This window comes from Ctenopharyngodon idella, chromosome 20 (genome assembly GCF_019924925.1).
Source record: "Ctenopharyngodon idella isolate HZGC_01 chromosome 20, HZGC01, whole genome shotgun sequence".
Classification (NCBI taxonomy): domain Eukaryota; kingdom Metazoa; phylum Chordata; class Actinopteri; order Cypriniformes; family Xenocyprididae; genus Ctenopharyngodon; species Ctenopharyngodon idella.
Genome location: NC_067239.1, coordinates 32,187,487 through 32,212,819, shown reverse-complemented (window position 1 = coordinate 32,212,819; position 25,333 = coordinate 32,187,487). Strand labels below are relative to the sequence as shown.

The 25,333-nt window shown below is 35.8% G+C and overlaps 3 protein-coding genes across 6 annotated transcripts in view; all 3 read left to right on the top strand.

The window, feature by feature from the left end:
* Positions 1 to 3,669: 3,669 nt before the first annotated feature.
* LOC127501923 (heat shock protein HSP 90-alpha 1) lies at positions 3,670 to 10,531 on the top strand. The gene is made up of 11 exons (XM_051874260.1): positions 3,670 to 4,320; positions 5,956 to 6,108; positions 6,211 to 6,577; positions 6,665 to 6,798; positions 6,884 to 7,183; positions 7,273 to 7,438; positions 7,536 to 7,726; positions 7,801 to 7,948; positions 8,037 to 8,305; positions 8,400 to 8,733; positions 10,189 to 10,531. The coding sequence occupies exons 2-11, from the start codon at positions 5,956 to 5,958 to the stop codon at positions 10,296 to 10,298; spliced, it is 2,172 nt and encodes a 723-aa protein (XP_051730220.1). The 5' UTR covers positions 3,670 to 4,320; the 3' UTR covers positions 10,299 to 10,531.
* Positions 10,532 to 10,638: 107 nt separating this feature from the next.
* On the top strand, positions 10,639 to 19,623 carry hsp90aa1.2 (heat shock protein 90, alpha (cytosolic), class A member 1, tandem duplicate 2). Of its 2 annotated transcripts, none has more exons than XM_051874259.1 (11): positions 10,639 to 10,877; positions 12,102 to 12,251; positions 13,692 to 14,058; positions 14,172 to 14,305; positions 15,517 to 15,840; positions 15,993 to 16,158; positions 16,961 to 17,151; positions 17,247 to 17,394; positions 17,475 to 17,743; positions 18,743 to 19,076; positions 19,239 to 19,623. In XM_051874259.1, the coding sequence occupies exons 2-11, from the start codon at positions 12,102 to 12,104 to the stop codon at positions 19,346 to 19,348; spliced, it is 2,193 nt and encodes a 730-aa protein (XP_051730219.1). In that variant the 5' UTR covers positions 10,639 to 10,877; the 3' UTR covers positions 19,349 to 19,623. The 2 variants fall into 2 exon arrangements, with proteins under 2 accessions (XP_051730219.1, XP_051730218.1); XM_051874258.1 differs by having other exon boundaries at positions 13,692 to 14,064.
* A 1,690-nt stretch (positions 19,624 to 21,313) lies between these two features.
* Positions 21,314 to 25,333, top strand: part of ppp2r5cb (protein phosphatase 2, regulatory subunit B', gamma b) — a 31,398-nt gene continuing 27,378 nt past the window's right edge. For 2 of the 3 annotated variants that reach the window (XM_051874272.1, XM_051874271.1), the window contains exons 1-2: positions 22,158 to 22,217; positions 24,656 to 24,818. Coding sequence is in view for 1 of the 3 variants with exons in the window: in XM_051874270.1 (XP_051730230.1) it covers positions 21,509 to 21,544; positions 22,158 to 22,217; positions 24,656 to 24,818 (259 nt within the window). In the remaining 2 variants the exon portion in view is untranslated. Of the gene's footprint in view, positions 21,545 to 22,157; positions 22,218 to 24,655; positions 24,819 to 25,333 lie in introns of those variants that run through there. The other variant, XM_051874270.1, reaches the window with a different exon arrangement.

The following is a 25,333-nucleotide window of genomic DNA, read 5'->3' as shown; positions in this document are numbered from 1 at the left end:
TAACCCAGCAAATGGGTTGTTTTAACCCATCGAATGGGTTGTTTTAGCCTAGCAATTGGGTTGTTTTAACCCAGCAAATGGGTTGTTTTAACCCAGCTGTTGGGTTGTTTTAACCCAGCAGTTGAGTTGCTTTAACCCAGCAAATGGGTTGTTTTAACCCAGCGATGGGGTTGTTTTAACCCAGCAAATGGGTTGTTTTAACCCAGCAAATGGGTTGTTTTAACCCGGCGATGGGGTTGTTTTAGCCTAGCAATTGGGTTGTTTTAACCCGGCGATGGGGTTGTTTTAGCCTAGCAATTGGGTTGTTTTAACCCGGCGATGGGGTTGTTTTAACCCAGCAAATGGGTTGTTTTAACCCAGCGATGGGGTTGTTTTAACCCAGCAAATGGGTTGTTTTAACCCAGCGATGGGGTTGTTTTAACCCAGCAAATGGGTTGTTTTAGCCTAGCAATTGGGTTGTTTTAACCCGGCGATGGGGTTGTTTTAACCCAGCAAATGGGTTGTTTTAACCCAGCGATGGGGTTGTTTTAACCCAGCAGTTGAGTTGCTTTAACCCAGCAAATGGGTTGTTTTAACCCAGCGATGGGGTTGTTTTAACCCAGCAAATGGGTTGTTTTAACCCAGCAAATGGGTTGTTTTAACCCAGCTGTTGGGTTGTTTTAACCCAGCAGTTGAGTTGCTTTAACCCAGCAAATGGGTTGTTTTAACCCAGCAAATGGGTTGTTTTAACCCAGCGATGGGGTTGTTTTAACCCAGCAAATGGGTTGTTTTAACCCGGCGATGGGGTTGTTTTAGCCTAGCAATTGGGTTGTTTTAACCCGGCGATGGGGTTGTTTTAACCCAGCTGTTGGGTTGTTTTAACCCAGCAGTTGAGTTGCTTTAACCCAGTAAATGGGTTGTTTTAACCCAGTGGTTGTGTTGTTTTAACCCAGCGATGGGGCTGTTTTAACCCAGCGATGGGGTTGTTTTAACCTAGCGGTTGAGTTGCTTTAACCCAGCGGTTGGGTTGTTTTAACCCAGCGATGGGGTTGTTTTAACCCTGCAAATGGGTTGCTTTAACCCAGCGGTTGGGTTGTTTTAACCCAGTGAATGTTTTTTTTTTTTAACCCAGCGATTGGGTTAAATGTTTGCCCAACCTGCTGGGTAGTTTTATTTAACTCAATTATTGTTTGGTCGTCACTTCTAGTCATAAATAAGTAATAAATCGATAAAATTCTAGCGGTCAGTTACTATTCTTATTTCTGACTGTGATTATGTAATATTTTTACTAAGTATGACTTTTTTAAACGTGTATGAACGTGTTTCAGTCACATATTCCTCTTCGTTTTTGAGTTGTAAACATGTAAACATCTTGTAAACATGATCTTAAAAATATAAATGTCTAATGCATAAAGCTAAGCAGCAATAAAGAGCTTTTTATTGCACAAAAGATAAATACATGAACATAAAGAAAACAAACACTGGCAGAATAAACAGATTTAAATACATAAATAGGCTAGAAGAAAAGCACAGTATTAAAGCTGAATCACATCTTTAAATAAACTCTCATAAGGCTTTTATTATTGTGTATATCTGAGGGATGAAATTAGAAAGGTTGAATTTATAGTGGAAAAAAACACAATGAATGGAGATGAACGTCATGTAACTTAGTTAATATTCATGAGGCAAGCTGTGTCACTTTTTGTGCGTCGCTGAGAGAAAGTGAATGATTAAAGTAAAATAAAAGATGTGAGTGACTGTATAGTAGCCTATCTTGTCAGTCACTTCTAAACAGATCAAACACCCACGACTTGTTGTGAGTTTTAATATAGCCCATATTCTAAGATTTAATATCAGACTGAACCTCAAAATGTAATCCAGCATGTAAACTTTGGTGTCTACACTACACATGCTTCTGGAAACGCCTTTGAAACTCACTGTTATGTAAGAGAATGTGCTGGAAAACAGTACAGTGCCATCTTCTGGTCAGGAAACAACTTTACCTAGAAAGCCTCGAGTGTTCCACACTTTAATATAGTGTCATTAATGTAAATATAATGAAAGGTGTTTTCCAATCAGTGTTGCAACATGGCGCATTAATATAAAATGCATGATCACGGGTATCAATTCATCAGCATATTACACCTGAAAACGGTGTTTTGGTGTCATCACAGGTGGCCAAAGTAACAAAAGGCATAATCACCTCACAAAAAAGTGTCGCCCAACTGTAAAATGCTAAATGTGGAGGCCTTAACATCAACTCTGCAAAGCTGCTTTGAAGCAATGTGTAATGTGAAAAGTGACTTGAATTGACAAATCTCCCAAATGCATCTTTTTAAGACTTTGAATAAAGCACTAAAGTGGCCCCAAAATATATTAATTCACTTAAGTCACATTTTAAAATGTCTAAATGTCATTGAGCAAAAAAATCAAAGCAAGTGGCAACTATTTTCGAAGACAACTTTCAAGCTGAACATTGACATGTAGTATAAATTAAAAGAGAAACCATTGTGCCATAACATTAGTGGAACGGATTGCTAACATTAAAAAACAGTTGATTAAAAGACGTTAACCTCGTGCTGTGCTGAAAATCCTTTACCTAATTTGGTGTTCCCGGTCCTGGCCTTTTAAATTGCTTGTAAATCTCTCAGTATTCGATAATATACACCAGAAAAAAGTTCACTCAAGCTTATTCACCCCCAAAAAAACTCTTCTAATTGAAAGAAATCAAAAGTGACCGGCTTACAACACGAGTGTAACAAGGTGGAAAATATATATAAAGTGTATATATGTTTTGGGTCTAGTGTAATTAGTATCTAGCTGTGCTGATGAACTATATTTCTTGTTTTCCTCCTATTGTGTTGCAGGTCACTTTGACCCACATTTAATTTTAGACATCTTGAAACGCTGGTTAAACTGTTTATTACGTCTTGAAATGTTGTGACTTTTTCTCATTTACGGTCAAAGTTTTGACACATAGATGTGTATTGTATTGTTTTAACCCAGCGATTGGGTTGTTTTAACGCAGCGAATGGGTTGCTTTAGCTCAGTGAATGGGGTTTTTTTTACCCAGCGATGGGGTTGTTTTAACCCAGTGGTTGGGTTGTTTTAACCCAGAGATTGAGTTGTTTTAACCCAGTGAATGTTTTTTTTTTTTTTTAACCCAGCGATTGGGTTGTTTTAACCCAGTGAATGTTTTTTTTAACCCAGCGATTGGGTTAAATGTTTGCCCAACCTGCTGGGTACTATTGTGTTGCAGATCACTTTGACCCACATTTAATTGTAGACATCTTGAAACGCTGGTTAAACTGTTTATTACGTCTTGAAATGTTGTGACTTTTTCTCATTTAGGGTCAAAGTTTTGACACAAAGATGTGTATTGGAAAGTTTATATAATTGGTTTCCATGCAATTCGACTAAAATATGAAATGCATGAGAACTTTGAACTCTGATTTAAGACTCAAAATTAAAAGCTCGTCTTCTGAATCATCCAAGAGGAATTTGTTGATTCTTCTTCTATTTAAGTTTTTTGTTAAAAGGCTGTTTTGTGTTTTTACAAGTTTTCCGTAGTGTTTATTTTTTGGCATGGAAACCAATTGACCCCTAAACTATTTTTTAACACAATAGGAGTTGATCATTTCTCACATTTCGTCGCTAACAAGCTACAATAGAGGTTTTATGTTTTTACATGACTAGTGTTTTTCATAGTGATGATTGCAATGAGAACAAATCAAATTGACCCCTAACACGAAGCAAGGAACAATTTTTTTGCATGGGAACCAATTTGGCCCGCAACACAAACGACGTGCCGATATTTACAACCCGACAGGCCTGCAAGTTCCACCAGATCACAGAACTTCATCTCTTGACTTTATTGTGAATTCAAAGCCCTGTGATATTTTGCACCATTTCACTGATGCAGCCAATGAGCTTTCGAGATTTTGCTAGCAGGAAGTCATTGATGGACACACGTGGCATCCGGAACGTTCTCGCCTTGATTGACAGACACCTCTTGTGACTCCCTGCCCCAAAAAGGACAGAAGGGGTCTGCGGTGGAGGACGCCCCCCCTCGCCTCGCACACTCTTACTTTAGCACTCCTGAGTGTAGTGGGCATTCCTTCTGGAACTTTCTCAATGGGGGTTTCGAGAAACTTTGCTCACAAGTATATAAAGACTGATGAAGGCCTGCTGCTCGGCAGATAAAGCGAACGCAGCGACGAGAAGTCAACGAGAGCACAGCTCAACAAACTCAAACCAAACTCAAGTGGAGTAGATCTCCATACGCCAGAGCGCTTGAAAGACCTTTTGCACAGACGTTTTATACCGAAGACAATTATCAAGGTAAGAGGATTGACATTCTATATACTGAGTTAGAATTTTAAAACATGGGGTCATTAGAATGGTCAATATTTATTTTTGCATTTTCTCAGTTTTACAACTTTACAGTTTAACCTTGTTAACTGTCAGCCATTTTGTGAGCACAGACCTGAAAATGACATTTCCAATTAAATTGTAAATCCTGAATGCATACCTAAATTTGGCCTCTTTTGAAAGCAGATGATTGTAGAAGTGAAAAAGTTATTAACATGTTTCAGAATTAATGCCAAAAATATGTAAGCCAATTCAGTGGGTTGCATGTAGAAGCCAAGAGCACGTGTCTGCAATCATGTCGACTCCAGGGAAAAGACAAGCCTAATGACAGCTGTGGCTTTTCAACCTGAGTAACCCAAAACAACACTATCCTAAAAATGAGAATAGGTCAAATTGCATTAGTAAAACCCCCAATAATGGGGTGAAAAGGATAGTATGGGTTGCACAATTACAGCATTTGCCTGCTGGTGGGACATGTGACACTCCTCCCCCACTTGTAGTGACAGGTGCTGAACATGTGCTGTTGATTTTACAGCTATAGAAGGGTTATATCAGCTGTTGCTTCATCATCATTCATTCAAAGTTTAAAGGCTCTTAGAGCTAGAATAGCAAATAAAAAAGTAACAAAATGTATCATTTAATATATAACTTTTTAGTTTTGAATAATCTGCATTTTTAATTTAAAGGAATTTTAATGATTTAAGACGTTAAGTAATGAAAGCATTAAAAATTTTTAGTATAAAAAAGAATTTCAGATATAATTATTAAAAAAAAAAAAAACATTGTTGCCAACATAGGGACTTCTTTTTTTTTTTTTTTTTTCCAAAAAAGTGCCTAGCGACAAATCTAGCTACTTTTTGGACTGCTGGTTAACATGTCATTATAGCATACTTTCAGAAGATTGCTTAATTGGGTATTCGACTATATATTATATATGACCCTGGACCACAAAACCAGTCATAAGGGTCAATTTTTTGAAATTGAGATTTATACATCATCTGGTTTGTTAGGATAAGACAATATTTGGCCGAGATACAACTATTTGAAAATCTGAGGGTGCAAAAAAATCAAAATATTGAGAAAATCGCATTTAAAGTTGTCCAAATGAAGTCCTTAGCAATGCATATCCATTCACAAAAATACATTTTTGATATATTTACAGTAGGAAATTTACAAAATATCTTCATGAAACATGATCTTTACTTAATATCCTAAAGATTTTTGGCATATAAGAAAAATCGATAATTTTTAGCCATACAATGTTTTGTTGGCTATTGCTACAGATATACCTGTGTGACTTATGCCTGGTTTTGTGGTCCATATTATATTAAAATACAGTATGTGAGGACGGTTTGGAAAAGAAAACAGATGTAAAGTGCCGACAATCGGCGCATCTAACTGTATTTATCAACTTTTCAAGCACGCTTTAGCTACTTTCCATTGAAAATAGTTGTCAAACGCTGAAAAGAACAGGTGTCATTCCAAAATTTATATTTAGGATGAATAATTACAGGAAACACAATGTTCAAACATGCATTTGTTTTGGTTATTTTTGGTTATATTTCAGAATCCTCATTTATCTGTTTCCTTCTTTATTTTCTGCAGATGCCTGAGAAAGCCGCACAGCCCGTGATGGAGGAAGAAGTTGAGACCTTTGCCTTTCAGGCTGAGATTGCTCAGCTGATGTCTCTGATCATCAACACCTTCTATTCCAACAAAGAGATCTTCCTCAGAGAGCTCATCTCCAACTCTTCAGATGTAAGTAATTTCTCAGTTTATGCACTAGTACTTGTACCAAAATTCACAATAACCAAAGGCTAAACAGTGGCCCAATATTTTATGTGTCCATCTTTAAAACAGGCACTGGACAAGATCAGATACGAGAGCTTGACAGACCCAAGCAAACTTGATACATGCAAGGACTTGAAGATTGAACTCATCCCTGATCAGAAAGAGCGCACTCTCACAATCATTGATAGCGGCATTGGCATGACCAAAGCTGACCTCATCAATAACCTGGGCACCATTGCCAAATCCGGTACAAAGGCCTTCATGGAGGCCCTGCAGGCGGGAGCAGACATTTCAATGATTGGTCAGTTTGGTGTGGGTTTCTATTCCGCCTATCTGGTGGCCGAGAAAGTCACAGTCATCACCAAACACAACGATGATGAGCAGTACATCTGGGAGTCTGCTGCTGGTGGTTCCTTCACAGTTAAACCAGACTCTGGTATGAGCTCTCAGACGTTTTTGATACTGATCAAATGGATCTTTACTCAAAGAGTACTAAATAACTAATCATGCTTTGCAATTATAGGTCAACCCCTTGGACGTGGCACCAAAGTCATTCTCCACCTTAAAGAGGATCAGTCTGAATATGTTGAGGAGAAGCGCATCAAGGAAGTTGTGAAGAAGCACTCTCAGTTCATCGGTTACCCTATCACGCTCTTTGTAAGTGCCTCTACTTTGGTACCTGGACTGTCAACCTTCCAATGCTTCCAGTGCACACATTATAAAACATAAAAATATCTTGCAGATTGAGAAACAGAGAGAGAAGGAGGTTGACCTTGAAGAGGGAGAAAAGGAGGAGGAGGTGCCAGCCGAAGATGACAAAGACAAACCTAAGATTGAGGACTTGGGGGCTGATGAGGATGAAGACTCCAAAGATGGCCAGAACAAGAGGAAGAAGAAGGTCAAGGAAAAGTACATTGATGCTCAGGAGCTGAACAAGACCAAACCTCTGTGGACCCGTAACCCCGATGACATCACCAATGAGGAGTATGGCGAGTTCTACAAGAGTTTAAGCAATGACTGGGAGGACCACTTGGCTGTCAAGGTTGGTGGTAGTAATATTGAGTCAGAAATGTAACATAAAAATGGATGGACTTTTCATTGAGAAGACCACCAATCTTCTTGTTGTTACAGCACTTCTCGGTTGAGGGCCAGCTGGAGTTCCGCGCTCTGCTGTTTATACCCAGAAGAGCCTCCTTTGACCTTTTCGAGAACAAGAAAAAAAGAAACAACATCAAGTTGTATGTGCGCAGGGTCTTTATCATGGACAACTGCGAGGAGCTCATTCCAGAATATCTCAGTAAGTGTCTCAAGAGTTCATTATGAATGATTCCTAGACATTGGATACTGATATGACACAAGAGTTCAACTGTTAACGAGTTAAACGTTCCTCCCAGACTTCATTAAGGGTGTTGTGGACTCTGAGGATCTGCCACTGAACATCTCCAGAGAGATGCTTCAACAGAGCAAGATCCTGAAAGTGATCCGCAAGAACCTGGTCAAGAAGTGTCTGGAGCTCTTCACCGAACTTGCCGAGGACAAAGACAACTACAAGAAGCTTTATGAGCAGTTTTCCAAGAACATCAAGGTATGTGTGCTTTTTGAGTAACTCATAGATGGGGTATGAAAACAGCCAAGCTAAAATGTCCTTTTCCATTCTAGCTTGGCATCCATGAGGACTCCCAGAACCGCAAAAAACTCTCTGAGCTGCTTCGCTACTACACATCTGCTTCTGGAGACGAGATGATTTCCCTCAAGGACTATGTGTCTCGCATGAAGGACACCCAGAAGCACATCTACTACATCACTGGTTAGTAGTTGGTTAATGAATGTAAACATTATTTTAACCCAAAGATACCATTTTCTTACAATTCTCAAAACTATCTTACTCTCCAAAGGTGAGACCAAAGATCAGGTGGCCAATTCGGCCTTTGTGGAGCGCCTGCGCAAAGCCGGTCTGGAGGTGATCTACATGATCGAGCCCATCGATGAGTACTGCGTACAGCAGCTGAAGGAATACGATGGCAAAAATCTGGTATCAGTGACCAAAGAGGGTCTGGAGCTTCCCGAGGACGAGGATGAGAAGAAGAAGCAGGAAGAGTTGAAGGCCAAATATGAGAACTTATGCAAGATCATGAAAGACATTCTTGACAAAAAGATTGAGAAGGTATAAGCTGTTAGCATACTAGATTATGATTTTGAAGTGCATACTCTTCAGATCCATTAAATGATAATGAATATTTGGATTTGCATCTAAACAGGTCACTGTCTCAAACCGTTTGGTGGCTTCACCTTGCTGCATTGTCACAAGCACATACGGCTGGACGGCCAACATGGAGAGGATCATGAAGTCTCAGGCCCTGAGAGACAACTCCACCATGGGATACATGACGGCTAAAAAGCACCTTGAAATCAACCCAGTCCATCCCATCGTTGAGACCCTCCGAGATAAAGCAGAAGCCGACAAGAACGACAAGGCTGTGAAAGACTTGGTCATCCTGCTGTTCGAAACTGCTCTGCTCTCCTCTGGATTCACCCTGGAAGACCCACAAACACATGCCAACCGCATCTACAGGATGATCAAACTTGGTCTTGGTAAGTTTGATACATTTATTAGCATTATATTTCACCCTGCTCTTTGGTCATTGGCAATGCCCATCAAAAAGCCACTCACTCACTCTTAAAAATAAAGGTTCTTTATTGGCATTTATGGTTCCATGAAGAACCTTTAACATCCATGGAACAGTTCCATTGCACAAAAGGTTTTAAAGGTTCTTTAGAATATTAAAATGTTCTTCACACTAAGTAAAATGGTTCTTTTAAGAAACATTCACCAATCCCAAAATGGTTCTTCAATGGCATCACTAGGGGCTTTCGCACTAGAGGAACCTTTTCATAGTTCCTATAACTAATGGTGGAAGTACCCACTTTTTGGCGTATTCGCACCACAGGAACTTGGAATGATTTTAGTTAAATAAACACCTTTTAGGGGAACTAAATTAGCTCCTACTTCAGAGTAGGGTCTAACCCAGCTCCATAGGAACTACCAGTAAATGTACGCTGATTGGCCGAACGTAACATAGTTTATAGCCTATTTATTTACTCCACGAACAGCAATAGATAAACTGACGCCAAAGTCCAGGCACTTCTCAACCTTTATGCTATGGAGAAGATACAACGCAACCAAGCGAAACATGATTATGTATTTCTGCTCAGCTAGCGACATTGGGCATCAACCACACGGCAAACGCTATAATACTTTTTCATATACCGTTTACTTTCTTTGTTTAACAGTTCTATCTAATAATGTATTAGGACTGTTAAACAGATCATAAACTAATGAAGACAGAGAATGGGAGCGCTGTGTGCTCAGGCTCTGACTGAGCTGTTCTTAGCGCTGTCAAAATAAAAGTCCACCACACCGTCAAAATTAACAACCAGCGCGTCAGGTCGTAAGTAACGGCTTATTTCAGAGTTCCTACTGGCGGTGCGAATGCAACCAGGAAAGTTCCTAAACATTTAGTTCTCCGGGGACCGCCCTGGTGGCTAGTTCCTGTAACTGAGTTCCTAAAACTTACCGGTGCGAAAGCTGGGAAAACACCATTTTGGAACCTTTATTTTTAATGTCGGCATGAAACAGAAGTTGCGATCATCTTTTTGTCCTTATTTTACTATATATCCTAGTGAAATGGCTTCTTGAACAAGAAAAAATGTAGGGCGGGACTTGATTTTGTCCATTGGGAATTGATTGGATTGTTTCATTTGCTATTGCTGAGATCTCACGTGAGTGACAGGTTGTCCCGCCCTCGCGCCAGTAAACACGTCGTAAGATTATCTTTGATTAACAATTATCTTTGATTAACGATTATGAGGGCACATTAATTTGTTTTAAAAAAAAAAATGATTAGCATGGTTAAATCATTTACAATAAATACTACAATATTCCATTAGCAAACTAGAATAGTCAAATTTGATTTCATGGTGACTTTAAGATTGAAAAAAAGGAAAAGGAAAAAGTGACTTAATTATATTTAATCTGTACTCTTGCAGGCATTGATGATGATGACTCTACCGTTGAGGACATTACTCAACCCGCTGATGAAGATATGCCAGTTCTGGAGGGTGATGATGACAGTTCCAGAATGGAGGAAGTTGACTAAAGAGTTTTAGTGTAAATAACACTAATTTGTTAATGTATTTAATTTATTGTTTTTTTTTTTTGTTTTTTTTTTTTGTAAAAAAAAAAAAGAAAAAACAATCTCCACATCCCGAAGTGATCTGTTTGTGTCTACATGTAGTTATCAGAAAATTGTATTTTCTGAACTTTTCTAATTTAAGCTGTTTTTTTGTAAACCTAAGTTGAACATTTTTAATAAATGACTTATAATACATATGATCTGAAGTCAGTCGTTATTTCGCTACAACTTCTGGATTTCCAGCAGCAATCTAGAAATTTCATCTCCCTCAGTCTTGGCCCCGCCCCCTTAACCGTTGTAATGGAGGCGAGTGGATGATTGACAGCCAAGTCCCTCCACCCGCGCCCATTGGAAAGCATTGAGAAGATTCGAGAGATTTGTGGAACGTCTACGTTCTCGAACTCTCTCAGCTGGACGTATATAAGCGCCACTGGCGTAACGCACGCGCTAGTTACGGATCTCTCAAAGTGACAGTTGAGGAGAAAAATCTCTCAGCTTGCAAGAGAATCGCCTAAGCTAATTCACTTTAATAAATCGTTAAAGGTAAGAAAATATAATCGGAATAACTCCTTATTTCAATAACAATTGACTTGTTTTGTTATTTTACGCAAGTGTTGTGAGGATATTCGACGTTTAATCGCGTTTCAGTCATTCTTGAACACATTATGGTACTGGACGGAGATTTTCTAAAACTTGTATCTTAGCAAATATGAAATACATTTGAAGTTTAATGGTTTTCCTACATCATTAAGTTGCTATTACTATATTTAAAGTGGCATAATTCTGAAATGAATACTTAAATGATGCCGTGAATAAGTCCTCAGACCATCTGGAGTTGATCAGTTTTACCTCAGAGGATTTTCATCCGATTAAACGAGGCTATTAAAAGATCCGCGATCAATAAATATGTTTATGAAAGCATTTGAGGATATCATTATTGCATGTGCATGTTTATAAGAGTGCGTTTTAAATATTTGTGAATATTTATGAGTTTTATACGTGCATATCGAGGATGTTAATATTAAAGCATACATTACGGATAAATAATTATTGAAATTAATTGCATTATACTGTCTCATTCACATATTAAACGCTTGTACAGTGATAACTGAAGTGATGTACTCCATGTTAATGCATGTGGAGAGTTTAGTAGGTTCTAGAAGCTCGTAATGAGTCGCTCGGACCGGCAGGTGGCGCTCAGCTCGTACAGGCTGTTCCCGAACCCTTATCAATCCCGTTCAGCTTCGTGTGTGGGAGTCAAATCCCTGTCTTCTATGTTAAATGTGTTAATAGAAGTAATGTTTTATATGCATAACTCGTTCAAGCTGTCTATGAGACCTTAAATGGTTTAGGTTAGGACTTTTTTACAGTATATTTACATTTAAACCAGCTTAATAGCTTTTGAAAATTATAATTAACTCTTTTTTATTGGCATGCAGCCTTTAAGAAGCACATTACAAACGATATAACAGACTGCATTTTGAAAATGGATAATTATTAAGTCATTTTTAATTGCAAGTATTTTTTCATTAAGTAAACATCGCATCGGTAAACAGCATTAAAATATAACAAAGAGTGCGTGAAGTGTTTTAATAAAGAGGAGAACAGTGCAACGCTGATAGAAATATTAAATTAAATATTCCTTCAACATGATAACGCTTTTCACGCATAACTCAAATCTGATGATGTAACAACAAACCTCAAGAGATGGTGCCAGTGATCCTCGTCAAATATTGTGTATATTTTATATAATATATTCTGTCACAGATGCCCGAGGCACACGACCAGCCCATGGAGGAGGAGGCCGAGACCTTTGCCTTTCAGGCTGAGATTGCTCAGCTGATGTCTCTGATCATCAACACCTTCTATTCCAACAAAGAGATCTTCCTCAGAGAGCTCATCTCCAACTCCTCAGATGTACGTAACTGTGCTGTGAATAGGATGTGCTCGACCAACATTTCACGTGCATACCCTAGTGAACAAAAACCTGTACTAAAGTATATTAAAAATACATTTTAGTATACTACAAATCCATTAACATATTTACTGACATATCGCTTGAGATTTACTGGTATGATATTATAATATAAACTTTATTTGGAGTACTTCTTCATTGCACAATGCACATTTTAATATCACTATTAGCAAGGATAGTGTGATAGTCTTTAAATGCAAAATATATTTAAAGTATACTTGCAATAGTTCCATTTTAACACAATCAAATATACATAAGCATATTTTTAGTTGGACCTCAGCAATGCTTCCGCACAATTAACCTGTTAACTGTCGCCCCCACTTTTTTTTTTAGACATGAAAATGCACTATCCAAACTTAAATGGTTGTAATTCGAGAACACTTTGGAATATAGACATAAGGTTGGTCTTGTTTTAAAGATGAAATTTGGCAGATTATTGTAGAAGTGAAACAGAAAAAAAGTTATAAAAGTTTAAGTTTATGAAAATATAAAATGTAAAAATATAACATATATTTTACAAAACAAGATTTACTCTAAAACTGCAAGGAAATCAAAGCCAAAAATCTGAACAAGTTGTGTTCCAAATTTCAGGTTGATATCTCAAAAAATGAGCTTTCAGTAAGATTTTGTTTGGGCGCAGTACCACACTTTTTCACTAGATGACAACCAAGCTCCATTACTGACCATATAAGGGCGCCTCCATTTCCATATATGGTTTGAGTGATCTGAACCATATATTTCAATTATTTTCATACAATTTATGAAGTAGACATCCTATATAGAAGTAGTATGGGAAGTTTGGCAGAATTTGATATGAATTCAGCTTCTAATAAACATAAAAACAACATGTATGTGGGTTATAGATTGCTGCCACAATCATAAATGTATTTTTTTTTTCTATTAAAAACATTATCAGACCTTTTTTTTTCTCAAAAAATTGAATGAATGTTATCTTTTGAACTCTTGGCATGAAAACAAACATGTTTCAACCAATCTTTAATGATTTTTCATGTTCATCGCTATTTCAAAATAAAGGTCTGAACATGCCTTATGAGTATGAAAATATGCTTGTTGCAAATTGATAAATTACTGCTCCTCTGTAATGTTTTTTGAAAATCAGTCACCATATATGAAAACTAGAGATTCTAAGCTTTAGTTTAGGTTTAGTATAGGATATTACTGTTTTAAATATGTAATGGCTGTGGGCACACCGGTGGGCCAGTGACAGTTAACAGGTTAAAGTGCATTAAACATGTAAACAGTCAGTAATAATATAAAAACAAGTAACAATAATTAAAATGTCTTAATAAAGCTGCGTAAGTTGTCTAGACGAGAACTGTGTAACACATGAGGATTGAAATATTCCTTCTGTTTTCCGTCAGGCTTTGGACAAAATCCGCTACGAGAGTCTCACAGACCCGAGCAAGCTGGACTCAGGAAAAGACCTCAAAATCGAAATCATTCCCAACAAACAAGATCGCACACTGACTATAGTCGACACTGGCATCGGCATGACCAAAGCTGACCTCATCAATAACCTGGGCACCATTGCCAAATCCGGCACGAAGGCCTTCATGGAGGCCCTGCAGGCCGGAGCGGACATTTCCATGATCGGTCAATTCGGTGTGGGTTTCTATTCCGCCTACCTGGTGGCCGAGAAAGTCACGGTCATCACCAAACACAACGATGACGAGCAGTACGCGTGGGAGTCGTCTGCGGGTGGATCGTTCACCGTTAAAGTGGACAGCTGTAAGTGTGAGTTTAATTTTGCGAATGAATTGGTGACACACACAGATGGTTGTCTTTGAAATGTTGTACTGGAACTGTAATGTGAACTGAAGAGTTATTTTTTATTTTTATAGCCGAGCCAATCGGCCGCGGCACAAAAGTGATCCTGCATCTGAAGGAGGATCAGACGGAGTACATCGAAGAGCGGCGAATCAAAGAGATCGTGAAGAAGCACTCGCAGTTCATTGGCTACCCCATCACGCTCTTTGTAAGTCTTTTTTGGGTCATTTTGCAGAACAGAAAATTACACGAATGTATAAATCAAACTGAACCCCTTAGACTTAAAATATTCACTTGATGTTTTATTGTTTAATTTTAAGTTAACACTTCAATAATTTAATAGCACATTCACATGATCAGTTTTCTGATGTTGGCTAATGGTCACGTGACATGCAGGTCAACAAATTAATTTTTAAAGTTTTGTACATTTTATTTTGAATTGTTTTATTTTACAATTGTATATGTATTTTAAATTTACATTCATGATTTGATTTAATTATTAGCTTTTCTTTTGTAAAAGAGAATTTTTGTAAAAGCGAAGATTTTTTTTTTGTACTTTATAATGTATCATTTTGCTACTATTCCATCATTTTAAAAAAATGACATCATACTTAATTGATGATTTTATTTTGTGTTTTATATTAAATTTTTGCTGATGTAATGTATCATTTGGCTACTATTCCAGAATTAGTTTTTTTTTTTTTTTTTACATATTTAATAGATTTTTTTTTGTATTTAATTTATTAATTTTTTGCTGATATAATGACATAACTGATTAATTACATGAATTAAAAGGACATCATATTTAATATTTTTATTTTATTTTAAACTTGCTGATATAATGTATCATGTAGCTACTATTCCACAATTAAAAAATGACATCATACTTAATTGATTTTTTTTTATATATTCTATTTTAAATTTTTGCTGATATAATGACATAACTGATTAATTACATGAATTAAAATGACATCATATTTAATTGATTTTTATTTTTATTTTATTTTAAATTTGCTGATATAATGTATCATGTAGCTACTATTCCACAATTAAAAAATGACATCATACTTAATTGATTTTTTTATATATATTTTGTTTATTTTAATTTTTTGCAGATATATAATGTATAATTTAGCTACTATTCCTTAATTAAAAAATGACATATTTAATAGATTTTGTTTTTGTATTTTAATTTTTTACTGATATAATGTATAATTTAGCTACTATTCCATAATTTAAAAAAAATGACATCATACTTGATGTTTTTTGTATTTTATTTGACCTTTTTTCTGATACAATGTATCATTTAGCTACTATTTTAAGTGACGTTTTCAAAAGGACATAAAAACATCAGCAGCAAATTTTGCTGTATGCATTATTTTTTTTTTTTAAATGATCAAATCTTTCTTTTGGTTTCAGGTCGAGAAGGAGCGTGACAAGGAGGTGAGTGACGATGAGGCAGAGGAGGAGGAGAAGGAGAAAGAAAAGGAGGAAGAGGAGGGTGAGAAGGACGAGGACAAGCCCGAGATCGAAGACGTGGGCTCAGACGACGAGGACCACGATGACAAGAGCTGTGACAAGAAGAAGAAAAAGAAGAAGATCAAGGAGAAGTACATCGACCAGGAGGAGCTCAACAAGACCAAGCCTCTGTGGACCCGCAACCCCGATGACATCACCAACGAGGAGTACGGCGAGTTCTACAAGAGCCTGACCAACGACTGGGAGGACCACCTGGCCGTCAAGGTGACTTTCTGCCTGAAGCAGAGATAGTAGATATGCAGAAACTGATAGATGTGCAGTAGAAAATGATGTAAGCAGCATGTTCCCATTCTGATACAAACATACACATTTACTATCGCTTATCTGACTGATTGTGTGTTTGTTTTTCCGTGCAGCACTTTTCAGTGGAAGGTCAGCTGGAGTTCCGCGCGCTGCTCTTTGTGCCTCGCAGAGCTCCATTCGATCTTTTTGAGAACAAGAAGAAGAAGAATAACATCAAGCTGTACGTGCGCAGGGTCTTCATCATGGACAACTGCGACGAGCTCATCCCAGAGTACCTCAGTAAGAATCAATCAAAGTCTGATTCTGAATATACTCTTAAGACGCAAACGCCAGACAGATTTCCCAGTGTTTTTAGGTAACCTAAAGCCTCAGTGTGATATATTTTGCTATGTTTTTAACCCTGTAAAGCCTGACACACACATTTTTGACAAAAAAATCTAAATAATTATTTTGATACATAAGGTTTTTATGTCTTATATAGTCTGATAAATTGAGAATATGAAGAAAAAAACAGCTGAATTGTATTCAGAGGCCCAAATTGAGCAAAAAATATGCAATTTGGTGCAGATGCTGATATTTATATGGACAAAAAGATGAAATTTTGATGCTTTGTGATGTAAATCAATGACATCTTTATAATATAGTATAACACATAAAATACATATAAATATCTGCCAATTATGTCTTACTAAGATGATATTTAAATGCTTAGTTTTCTGATCAAAGCTCTGTAGTTTTAAAACATAATGCAAATCAATACAATGATGATTGAGAGATGAACAAATAAACCTGATGATCATATTTGATATTCATGATTTTTGTAATAAATGATGTCTGGATAATCAAGTAAACCTGAAATATTACTAACAATATCAAAGTTATTCTTACGTTTACTTGATAAAAATCAGTGCAGATTTCACAGCAGAAAGACACGTGAAGCACGGACTGAAGGAGGACGTTTGTACAATTATACTAATTGTAAAAGTCTAAGACGAAATCAGACGAAAGAAGGAAGTTTTGATAATTTACAGTCCTTCAAATATGATACAGTAGGGTTAATATGATCCATCTTTCCTCCCAGACTTCATTAAGGGTGTTGTGGACTCTGAGGATCTGCCACTGAACATCTCCAGAGAGATGCTTCAACAGAGCAAGATCCTGAAAGTGATCCGCAAGAACCTGGTCAAGAAGTGTCTGGAGCTCTTCACCGAACTCGCCGAGGACAAAGACAACTACAAGAAGTTCTACGAGCAGTTCTCCAAGAACATCAAGGTGAAAACTGACGCACAAGTCTCTGTGCAGACATGTTTTAGTGCTTTAATGGCATCATGGAGGAGTAAATAAATGATATTTTCCTTACAATACAGCTGGGCATCCATGAAGACTCCCAGAACAGGAAGAAACTCTCGGAGCTGCTTCGCTACTACACATCTGCTTCTGGAGACGAGATGGTGTCCCTTAAAGATTACGTCACTCGCATGAAGGACACCCAGAAGCACATCTACTACATCACTGGTTAGTAGTTGGTCAATGAATTTAAACATTATTTTAACCCAAAGATACCATTTTCTTACAATCTATCTTACTCTCCAAAGGTGAGACCAAAGATCAGGTGGCCAATTCGGCCTTTGTGGAGCGCCTGCGCAAAGCCGGTCTGGAGGTGATCTACATGATCGAGCCCATCGATGAGTACTGCGTACAGCAGCTGAAGGAGTTCGAGGGCAAGAACCTGGTGTCGGTGACCAAAGAGGGTCTGGAGCTTCCCGAGGACGAGGATGAGAAGAAGAAGCAGGAAGAGAAGAAGGCCAAGTTCGAAAACCTGTGCAAGATCATGAAGGACATCCTGGAGAAGAAGGTTGAGAAGGTAATGATCGATTAAACCAGGGTTTTTAGACTTTAAGATCTAAAATCCATCCTAAAATTTAAAAGGCAGCTGAATGTTTTTATGAATTAAGACTCAATTATACTGTAAAAAAAATATATTATAAAAAATATGTAAAATATTATTTGGAAAATATTTACTTTCTATTACTCCCTATAGTACTTTACTGTAAGCTGTATTATTTCTATCTAATTTTATTGTTTTATTTATTCTATTCCTTTCTAATTTAATTAACTTTTTTTGTCTATTGATTTTTACTTTATGTATTTTTATTTATTTCTTTTAATCAATTTTATATATATATATATATATATATATATATATATATATATATAAAATTTAGTTCAATTTTATTTTTAATGTTTTTAAATTCAGACTGTGTACCTAAAATTTAAAGTTTACTATATATTTTCATGTTTAAACATCCGATTTATACCATAAAAAAAAATTATAAAAAAATATGTAAAAAATTATTTTGAAAATATTTACTGTAAGCTGTATTATTTCTATCTAATTTTATTTATTTATTTATTCTGATTTTGAATGATCTTTTTATCTATTTATCTTTACTTTATATATTTGTATTTATTTTAATCAATTATATATATATATATATATATATTTTGTTTCTATTTTTTTTCTACTCATTATAATACTTATTTATATCTATTTTATTTATGTTTTAATATAATTTATCTATTTAGTTTATAAAAATATTATAAATATATGTGAAATATTATTTTAAATAATTATTTAATTTTTTCCCATGCACTATACTATACAGTTAGCTGTATTATTATTTTTTTTTTATTATTGTAATCAATTTAATCATATTTGTTATTTATTAAGTTTAATCTTATTGTTATTTATTTTTGTTTAACACTATTTTTCCCCGGATCTCAGTTTGAGAGCCACAGAATTAAACATTGCAGTGGTGTTTCTGTACATCACATTTAACTGGCTCATTTATTCTCGCGTCAGGTCACCGTCTCAAACCGGCTGGTGTCTTCACCGTGCTGCATCGTCACAAGCACATACGGCTGGACGGCCAACATGGAGAGGATCATGAAGGCTCAGGCTCTGAGAGACAACTCCACCATGGGCTACATGGCCGCCAAGAAGCATCTAGAAATCAACCCAGACCATCCCATCGTCGAGACCCTGCGACAAAAAGCAGAAGCCGACAAGAACGACAAATCAGTGAAAGATCTGGTGATCCTGCTGTTCGAGACGGCGCTGCTCTCCTCAGGCTTTACGCTGGACGACCCACAGACGCACTCCAACCGCATCTACAGGATGATCAAACTCGGCTTAGGTTGGTACTTTACTTGAAACTGCATGTACGACTGTGAATGCAAAAGCAAAAATGTTTAAAAACACAACTTAAAACATGTAGAACCTTACAGAAAGCTGTAATGAGTCAAAAGTGAGGGTGCGAAAGCAGAAGCAGATGTGTAACTATTTGTGTGCGTTTCAGGCATTGACGAGGACGACCTGTCCACAGAGGAGCCCAGCTCTGCGCCCGTCGAGGACATGCCGCCACTGGAAGGAGACGACGACACGTCTCGCATGGAGGAGGTCGACTGAGAACGTGGCCTTCGCTAGCTCATGTTTGTAACTCTGTAAAAAGATTTCATGTTCAGATTATCTATTGTTCTTGTTCTTGACCACATTGCAGTTCCAGTTCATTCCAGTTCATTTTTCATTAATTTTTGTATTCTTGAGTTGTACATGCACTTTTTTTTTTGTATTTATTAACATTCCATTGTTGATTTTGAGTGTTTATGGGATGTAAAGTATGACACTGATACTGTATTATTGACATGATGGGATCTTGAAATAAAGTTTACCATATCAGGTCATTTGATGGCAACAAGCATCTGAATCGCTTCACGAGCAGGTCTTTAATATCCAGGTTATGTTACGTTTTATGGATTCTGACTGTAATACAGTAAATGAAAACAAATTGTGTTCATTAAAAACAGCATAAATGTAATTATATGCTACAATGATTCATTCTTATGACTGTACTTTACAATTTAAATATTTTAATAGTCCTAAAAAATGATTCACCCATCATCTTAGAAACTTAATGTACAGCCTTATTGTAAATTGTTACTAAAAAACATCCAAATGTACAAAAACTTTATTTAAATTATTACAAAAATCACATTCAAACATGCTGTAAATTGTTACTTAAACAAAAACAAGAATTTTTTATTAAAAATCATACAAATGTTAAAAATTTACACTTATTTTAAAATGTTGCCAGAAAAAACAAACATGTAACAAAACAATAAAAAACAAAAAGATTTAAAAACAAAAATCTTTAAAGAAACACAAATGTTTACACATTTCCAAATATTTTGTAGATTTTTAACAAAAACAAATGTTTTAAAATGTACAACCTTATTGTAAATAGAAAAAACAAATGTTTTAAATAAAATAAAAAACAAAAAAACATACAAAACCTTATTTTAAATTGTTACCAAAAACAAAACAAAAATGCAAAACTAAAAACATTTAGAAACAAAAATGTTTAAAAACAACTGTTTAGAAATTTCCAAACATATTGTACATTTTTATTAAAAAACATAAAACAAAAAATGTTTAAAAATGTTTCATTAGAAAAAAAAAATCAAAACCTTATTTTAAAATGTTACCACAGAATATAAAGCAAAAACATAAAAATGTAAAAACTAAATATTTAAAAACAAAAATGTTCAAACTAGTGCAGTCAATTAATCGTGATTAATCACACCTAACATTAAAGTTTTTAATATATTTAATATAATCTCCGAATTAATGTAGAAACAACAAAAAATTGTAAATATTTAATGTAACGTAGAAAATACACAGAAATTGAATAAAGTTATCAAACACTTAAGTCTGCATAAATTATAAGTTGAATATACTTATTTAAAGTTATTCAGTCAAAAACAGTGAGTGATTTGTCTTTTGTTATTTGATTATCATTAAAGTTGCAGTAAGCAAATGCTGCTGAGAAGCTGTTGAAAGTGGATCAGAGCAACAACACACACTTACAGCCAATCAGCAGTAAGGGGCGTGTCCACTCGTGAGGGGGGAGGTGCCTGTGTTGCATAGTTTTGGTGATTTCAAATATCAACAGCATTTCTCAGATATCGCTTACTGCACCTTTAATGACAAAACGGGCATTTTGGAATAATTGTACACGTCAGCCCTAGTTTAACCATTTTCAAATATATTGCAATAATAATAATAATGTTTTAAAATGTACAACCTTATTGTAAATTGTTATTAATATATGTACCAAGCTAATATTAATGTAGATATCATACCGCGAGTGTCCAACAGATGGCAGCAAAATAATACAAAACACATTTTACTTCAGCGGCAACGCGGCAAACACTTGAAAGAGACACGAGCCCATAAAGCAGCGAAGTGAACATAAATAATGTTATGTTTATAAAGCACACGTTATTTAATGCCAAAAATGAATAATTAATGCCCTCCTCGGTGTAAAATATCACATTAAATGCATTGCATTAAAATGAGCATCTAATATTTCATCAGATGAAAATGAAACCAAAGTTGAATGAGAAGGGAAGGTGCAGAATGAGTTCATCATCTGTTTAGTTTAATTTAGTTTAGTTTAGTTTAGTTAGGTGATTAAACAGCTGCAGGAGTGAGAGTGATTCTCTCTCAGACACACTGACTGACTGTCTGTCTGCTCATTGACTGTCTGACGGCTGGAAACACACGCGTATGAGTGCCATGCCGAATAAAACCAAGAAAGACAAGGTGAGAGACAAACTCCCGGGTTCTTATGTGGAGGAAAAACGGAACAAATGGAAAAAAATGTGGATTTGTGCTCGGATCAAAGTTGCAGATTAGTTTCAGCTCTCAGCTCGAGACATTAGCATGCATGCTAACTCCAGCTTTGCTCATCATAAACTAGGTTTAATACGAGTGAGATTTAAAACATTCTACAGATTTACATCCCTAGATGTCAAACAAAGCACTTTAAATTACTTTAAATGGACGTTGTGTGTATTTATATGCAGTTTATTGTTGTATACGTTCAGTTTTCGTAGCGAAGCTAACTTTAGCCTGTTAGCAGACTAATATTGATGGTTTCTTGTTTATGTAAATATTGTTTTCACCGAATGCATGCTTACATGTATAAAATTCTATTATATGTGTGTGTATATATAAATAAAGTCCACGCATTGTTAATATATTTGGTGTTGCAGTCAAGGTTTGAACATGAGGTACTTAAGCCGGATTGCTAATGTTAGCTGTCAGTGAGCTCTGGTTTCTTTCTGTTTAACGTTACAAAATTATTAATTTCACTTTTTTTTTTTCAGTGGAAAATGCAAGATCACATTTTTTATAGACTTTATTTTCTCTATAGGATTCAACAAAATCTGCAAAAGTGGGTAAAACAGGAGGGCAGGAGAACTCAGAACATGAGGTAATTCTGACGGGATTTAGTATTACATCCTGATCAAATGTAGAAATTATTTTCATTTCAGGTTTTATTCAGATTTCTTCAGTGTTTTTGGTATCATTTAGATGTTATTATATATTTTTAACACTAATATATGTATATGTATATATATATATATATATATATATATATATATCCACACACACACAAATATAATATATGTGTGTGTATATATATATATATATATATATATATATATATATATATATATATATATACATAAATTTGTATCCTGATCAAGTATAGAAATTATTTTAATTTCAGGTTTTATTCAGGTTTTCATGAGTGTTTTTGGTATCATTTAGATGTTATTATACATATATTTAAAAACAGTAATATATGTATATATATCCACACACACACAAATATAATATGTGTGTGTGTATATATATATATATATATATAATTTGTATCCTGATCAAGTATAGAAATTATTTTAATTTCAGGTTTTATTCAGGTTTTCATGAGTGTTTTTGATATAATTTAGATGTTATTATATATATATTTTTAAATTTTATTTAAAGTTTTAGCAATTTTGTTGCGTGTTTATAATTTTTATTAATATTTTTTTAATATTTATTATATATTTGTAATATTTTTTTACACGTATATATAATTTTTATATTTTATATATTACTAATTTATTTGTTTTAAATGTTTATTTTTTTTTTATTAATTTTTATTTCTGTTTTAGTTATTTTAGCAAGTTAAACTAAATGAAAATGAGAACTGTTTAAAAAAATAAGTTTACGTTTTTTAATATTTTATTTTACTTAAAGGTGCAATATGTAAGAATTTTGCAGTAAAATATCCAAAAACCACTAGGCCAGTGTTATATATTTTGTTCAGTTGAGTACTTACAATATCCCAAATGTTTGCAACTATTTGTAAATCGTGAGAAAATTACAATTTTAACAAGGCTCCGGGATGTGTGAGGAGTCGCCTGTCAATGGCGTCATACCCGCGTTACCCTCAGTTTTATTTTGTAGAAACCATGGAAACACAAAAGATGCTTTAATATGTTACGTTTTAATAGACAAGGGAACAACTGTTTTGATATATTTACAGACAGAAAACTAATTATTGTTATAGCTCAACACGTTTAGTCTTATTGCTTAAATCTAATTTTCTTGATTTTCTGCGAGTACCATGCTTTACCATGCCTCAGAGAAAAACACTATTTTGTGAAGTAGCTAACATAGCATAATCAGATGCAGCTTTATTTTTAGTAACAGTAATACAGCATTTTCTCCATCATACAATACGGTGTAAAATTAATTGCATGCCATTTATCAACACAAGCCATCCAGCATTCAATGGTATTCTAAAATCTTACTGCAGTGTGTAACAGTGTCTCACAGCAGCCGCCGAGCGAACGCACAGAGTAACGTTATATATTTTCAACACACTCAAATGTATCTAATATGATAAACAGAGCTGTGTTACCTCATACTCATGACCAGAATAGCGGAAGCGGCGTAATAAAAGTTCCGCTGCTCGTGAGGCGTGTGTTGCGCAATCGCTCCAGCGTCCTCGTTCAGCTCCCACAACACTCGGTCCTGCTCTGCTTCATACTACAGTAACGTTAATAATCGCATCCATGAACATGATTTCTTCCCGAGTCCGGATTCTTTTACACCGGCTGTGAGGTGAAGACCACATGTCCCAAGATTCCGCGCTCAAACTTGGCGTCATCAAGCTACGCCTTTGTTTTGAATAGGCCTCTAGCGACCTCTAGCGGACATAAAATCTTACATATTGCACCTTTTAAGCAACAAAAATGTTTTTTTTTTTTTTCATGGTTTTAGTTAATGATATTAACCGTGGGTTTCACAACAGACTTGAGCCGATTATTGAGAGATGAGCTGAACTGGGATGTTTTCATGATCCAGGCTCTTTTTGGATACACTCGGCTAAAATTTGGCCGCAGATTAAAGGCTTTGTGCTGAAATGTGTCATTATGCATGCATTGTTGAGATGCATTGATGCTTTGTAGCGAGTTTATGAAAGAAAATGGGTGCCTGCAAAATGTTGCCGTTGCATGATTGATCTGTAATCAATCCTCTCAGTGTTAGAGAACATTACAGTAGGACTGAAAGAGGAAATAGTTCACAGCTGCAGATGAATCGATTCAACTTCTGTGATTGAGGTCATGAATCAGAGAGGTTCAATTTTAAGGATGCTGAAAGATTCAATCTGCTGCAACAGAGGTTACAAGTTAATTTTCTGAGAAAAACACTCCTGTTTATAAGAAAAAATGAATGAGCATCTAATGCACATGTATTCGTTTCTTATTTGGCAACTTGTCTGTCTTTTTCTGGCTCCGTTTGCAATTCTATGATATTGAAATCTCTTCATTCTGAATGCAAACTGTGAAATGAGAATAGAAATTTCTTCATCAGGGGTCGAATAAGAAGGGTGGAAACAGCGTCCCGCCAACCACGCAGCTGCTGAAGGGGAAACAGTCGGCATCTCAGGCGACGGTTAAGAAAGAGAAGAGGCAGAGCTCGTCGAGATTCAGCCTGAGCAACAATCGAGAACTCCAGAAACTGCCTGCGTTCAAAGGTGAGACGCGAGATCGGATGCTCTGTTTATGCGTCAATCGGAAAATATTCAGTGATTGTATTTGTAGCCATTTGATTACACCATGAAAAGTGTCCGGTGATATTATTGGTGAATATTATTTAGCCCCGCCCATATGGCCTTGGTTACATCAGCAGAAAAGGAAAGTCATTTCAGAGGTGGATTAAGTAATTACATTTTGATTTTACAGGCCACATATCATGACTTTTTCCATGATTAAGTGCTATAATCGGATCATCCACCAAACCATAAAATGTGAACGTCTGAAACGTCAGAAACGTCTAAAAGTTGTAACTTCTTCCTGAGTCTCTCCATCAGTGTCGACTCCGGTTTGAACAATGTAAGGCTGAACACCGTTACTGACAATCCTCATTTTGGCTGCGTGAGATTCTCCCGCTTTGTTGTTGTTGAGCGACCGAAGCGTGCGCCGTTAAAGCTCCGCCCTCTTCTGGCATTTTGACATTATTTTGTTTGTATTTGACTGTTTAAGCAGCAAA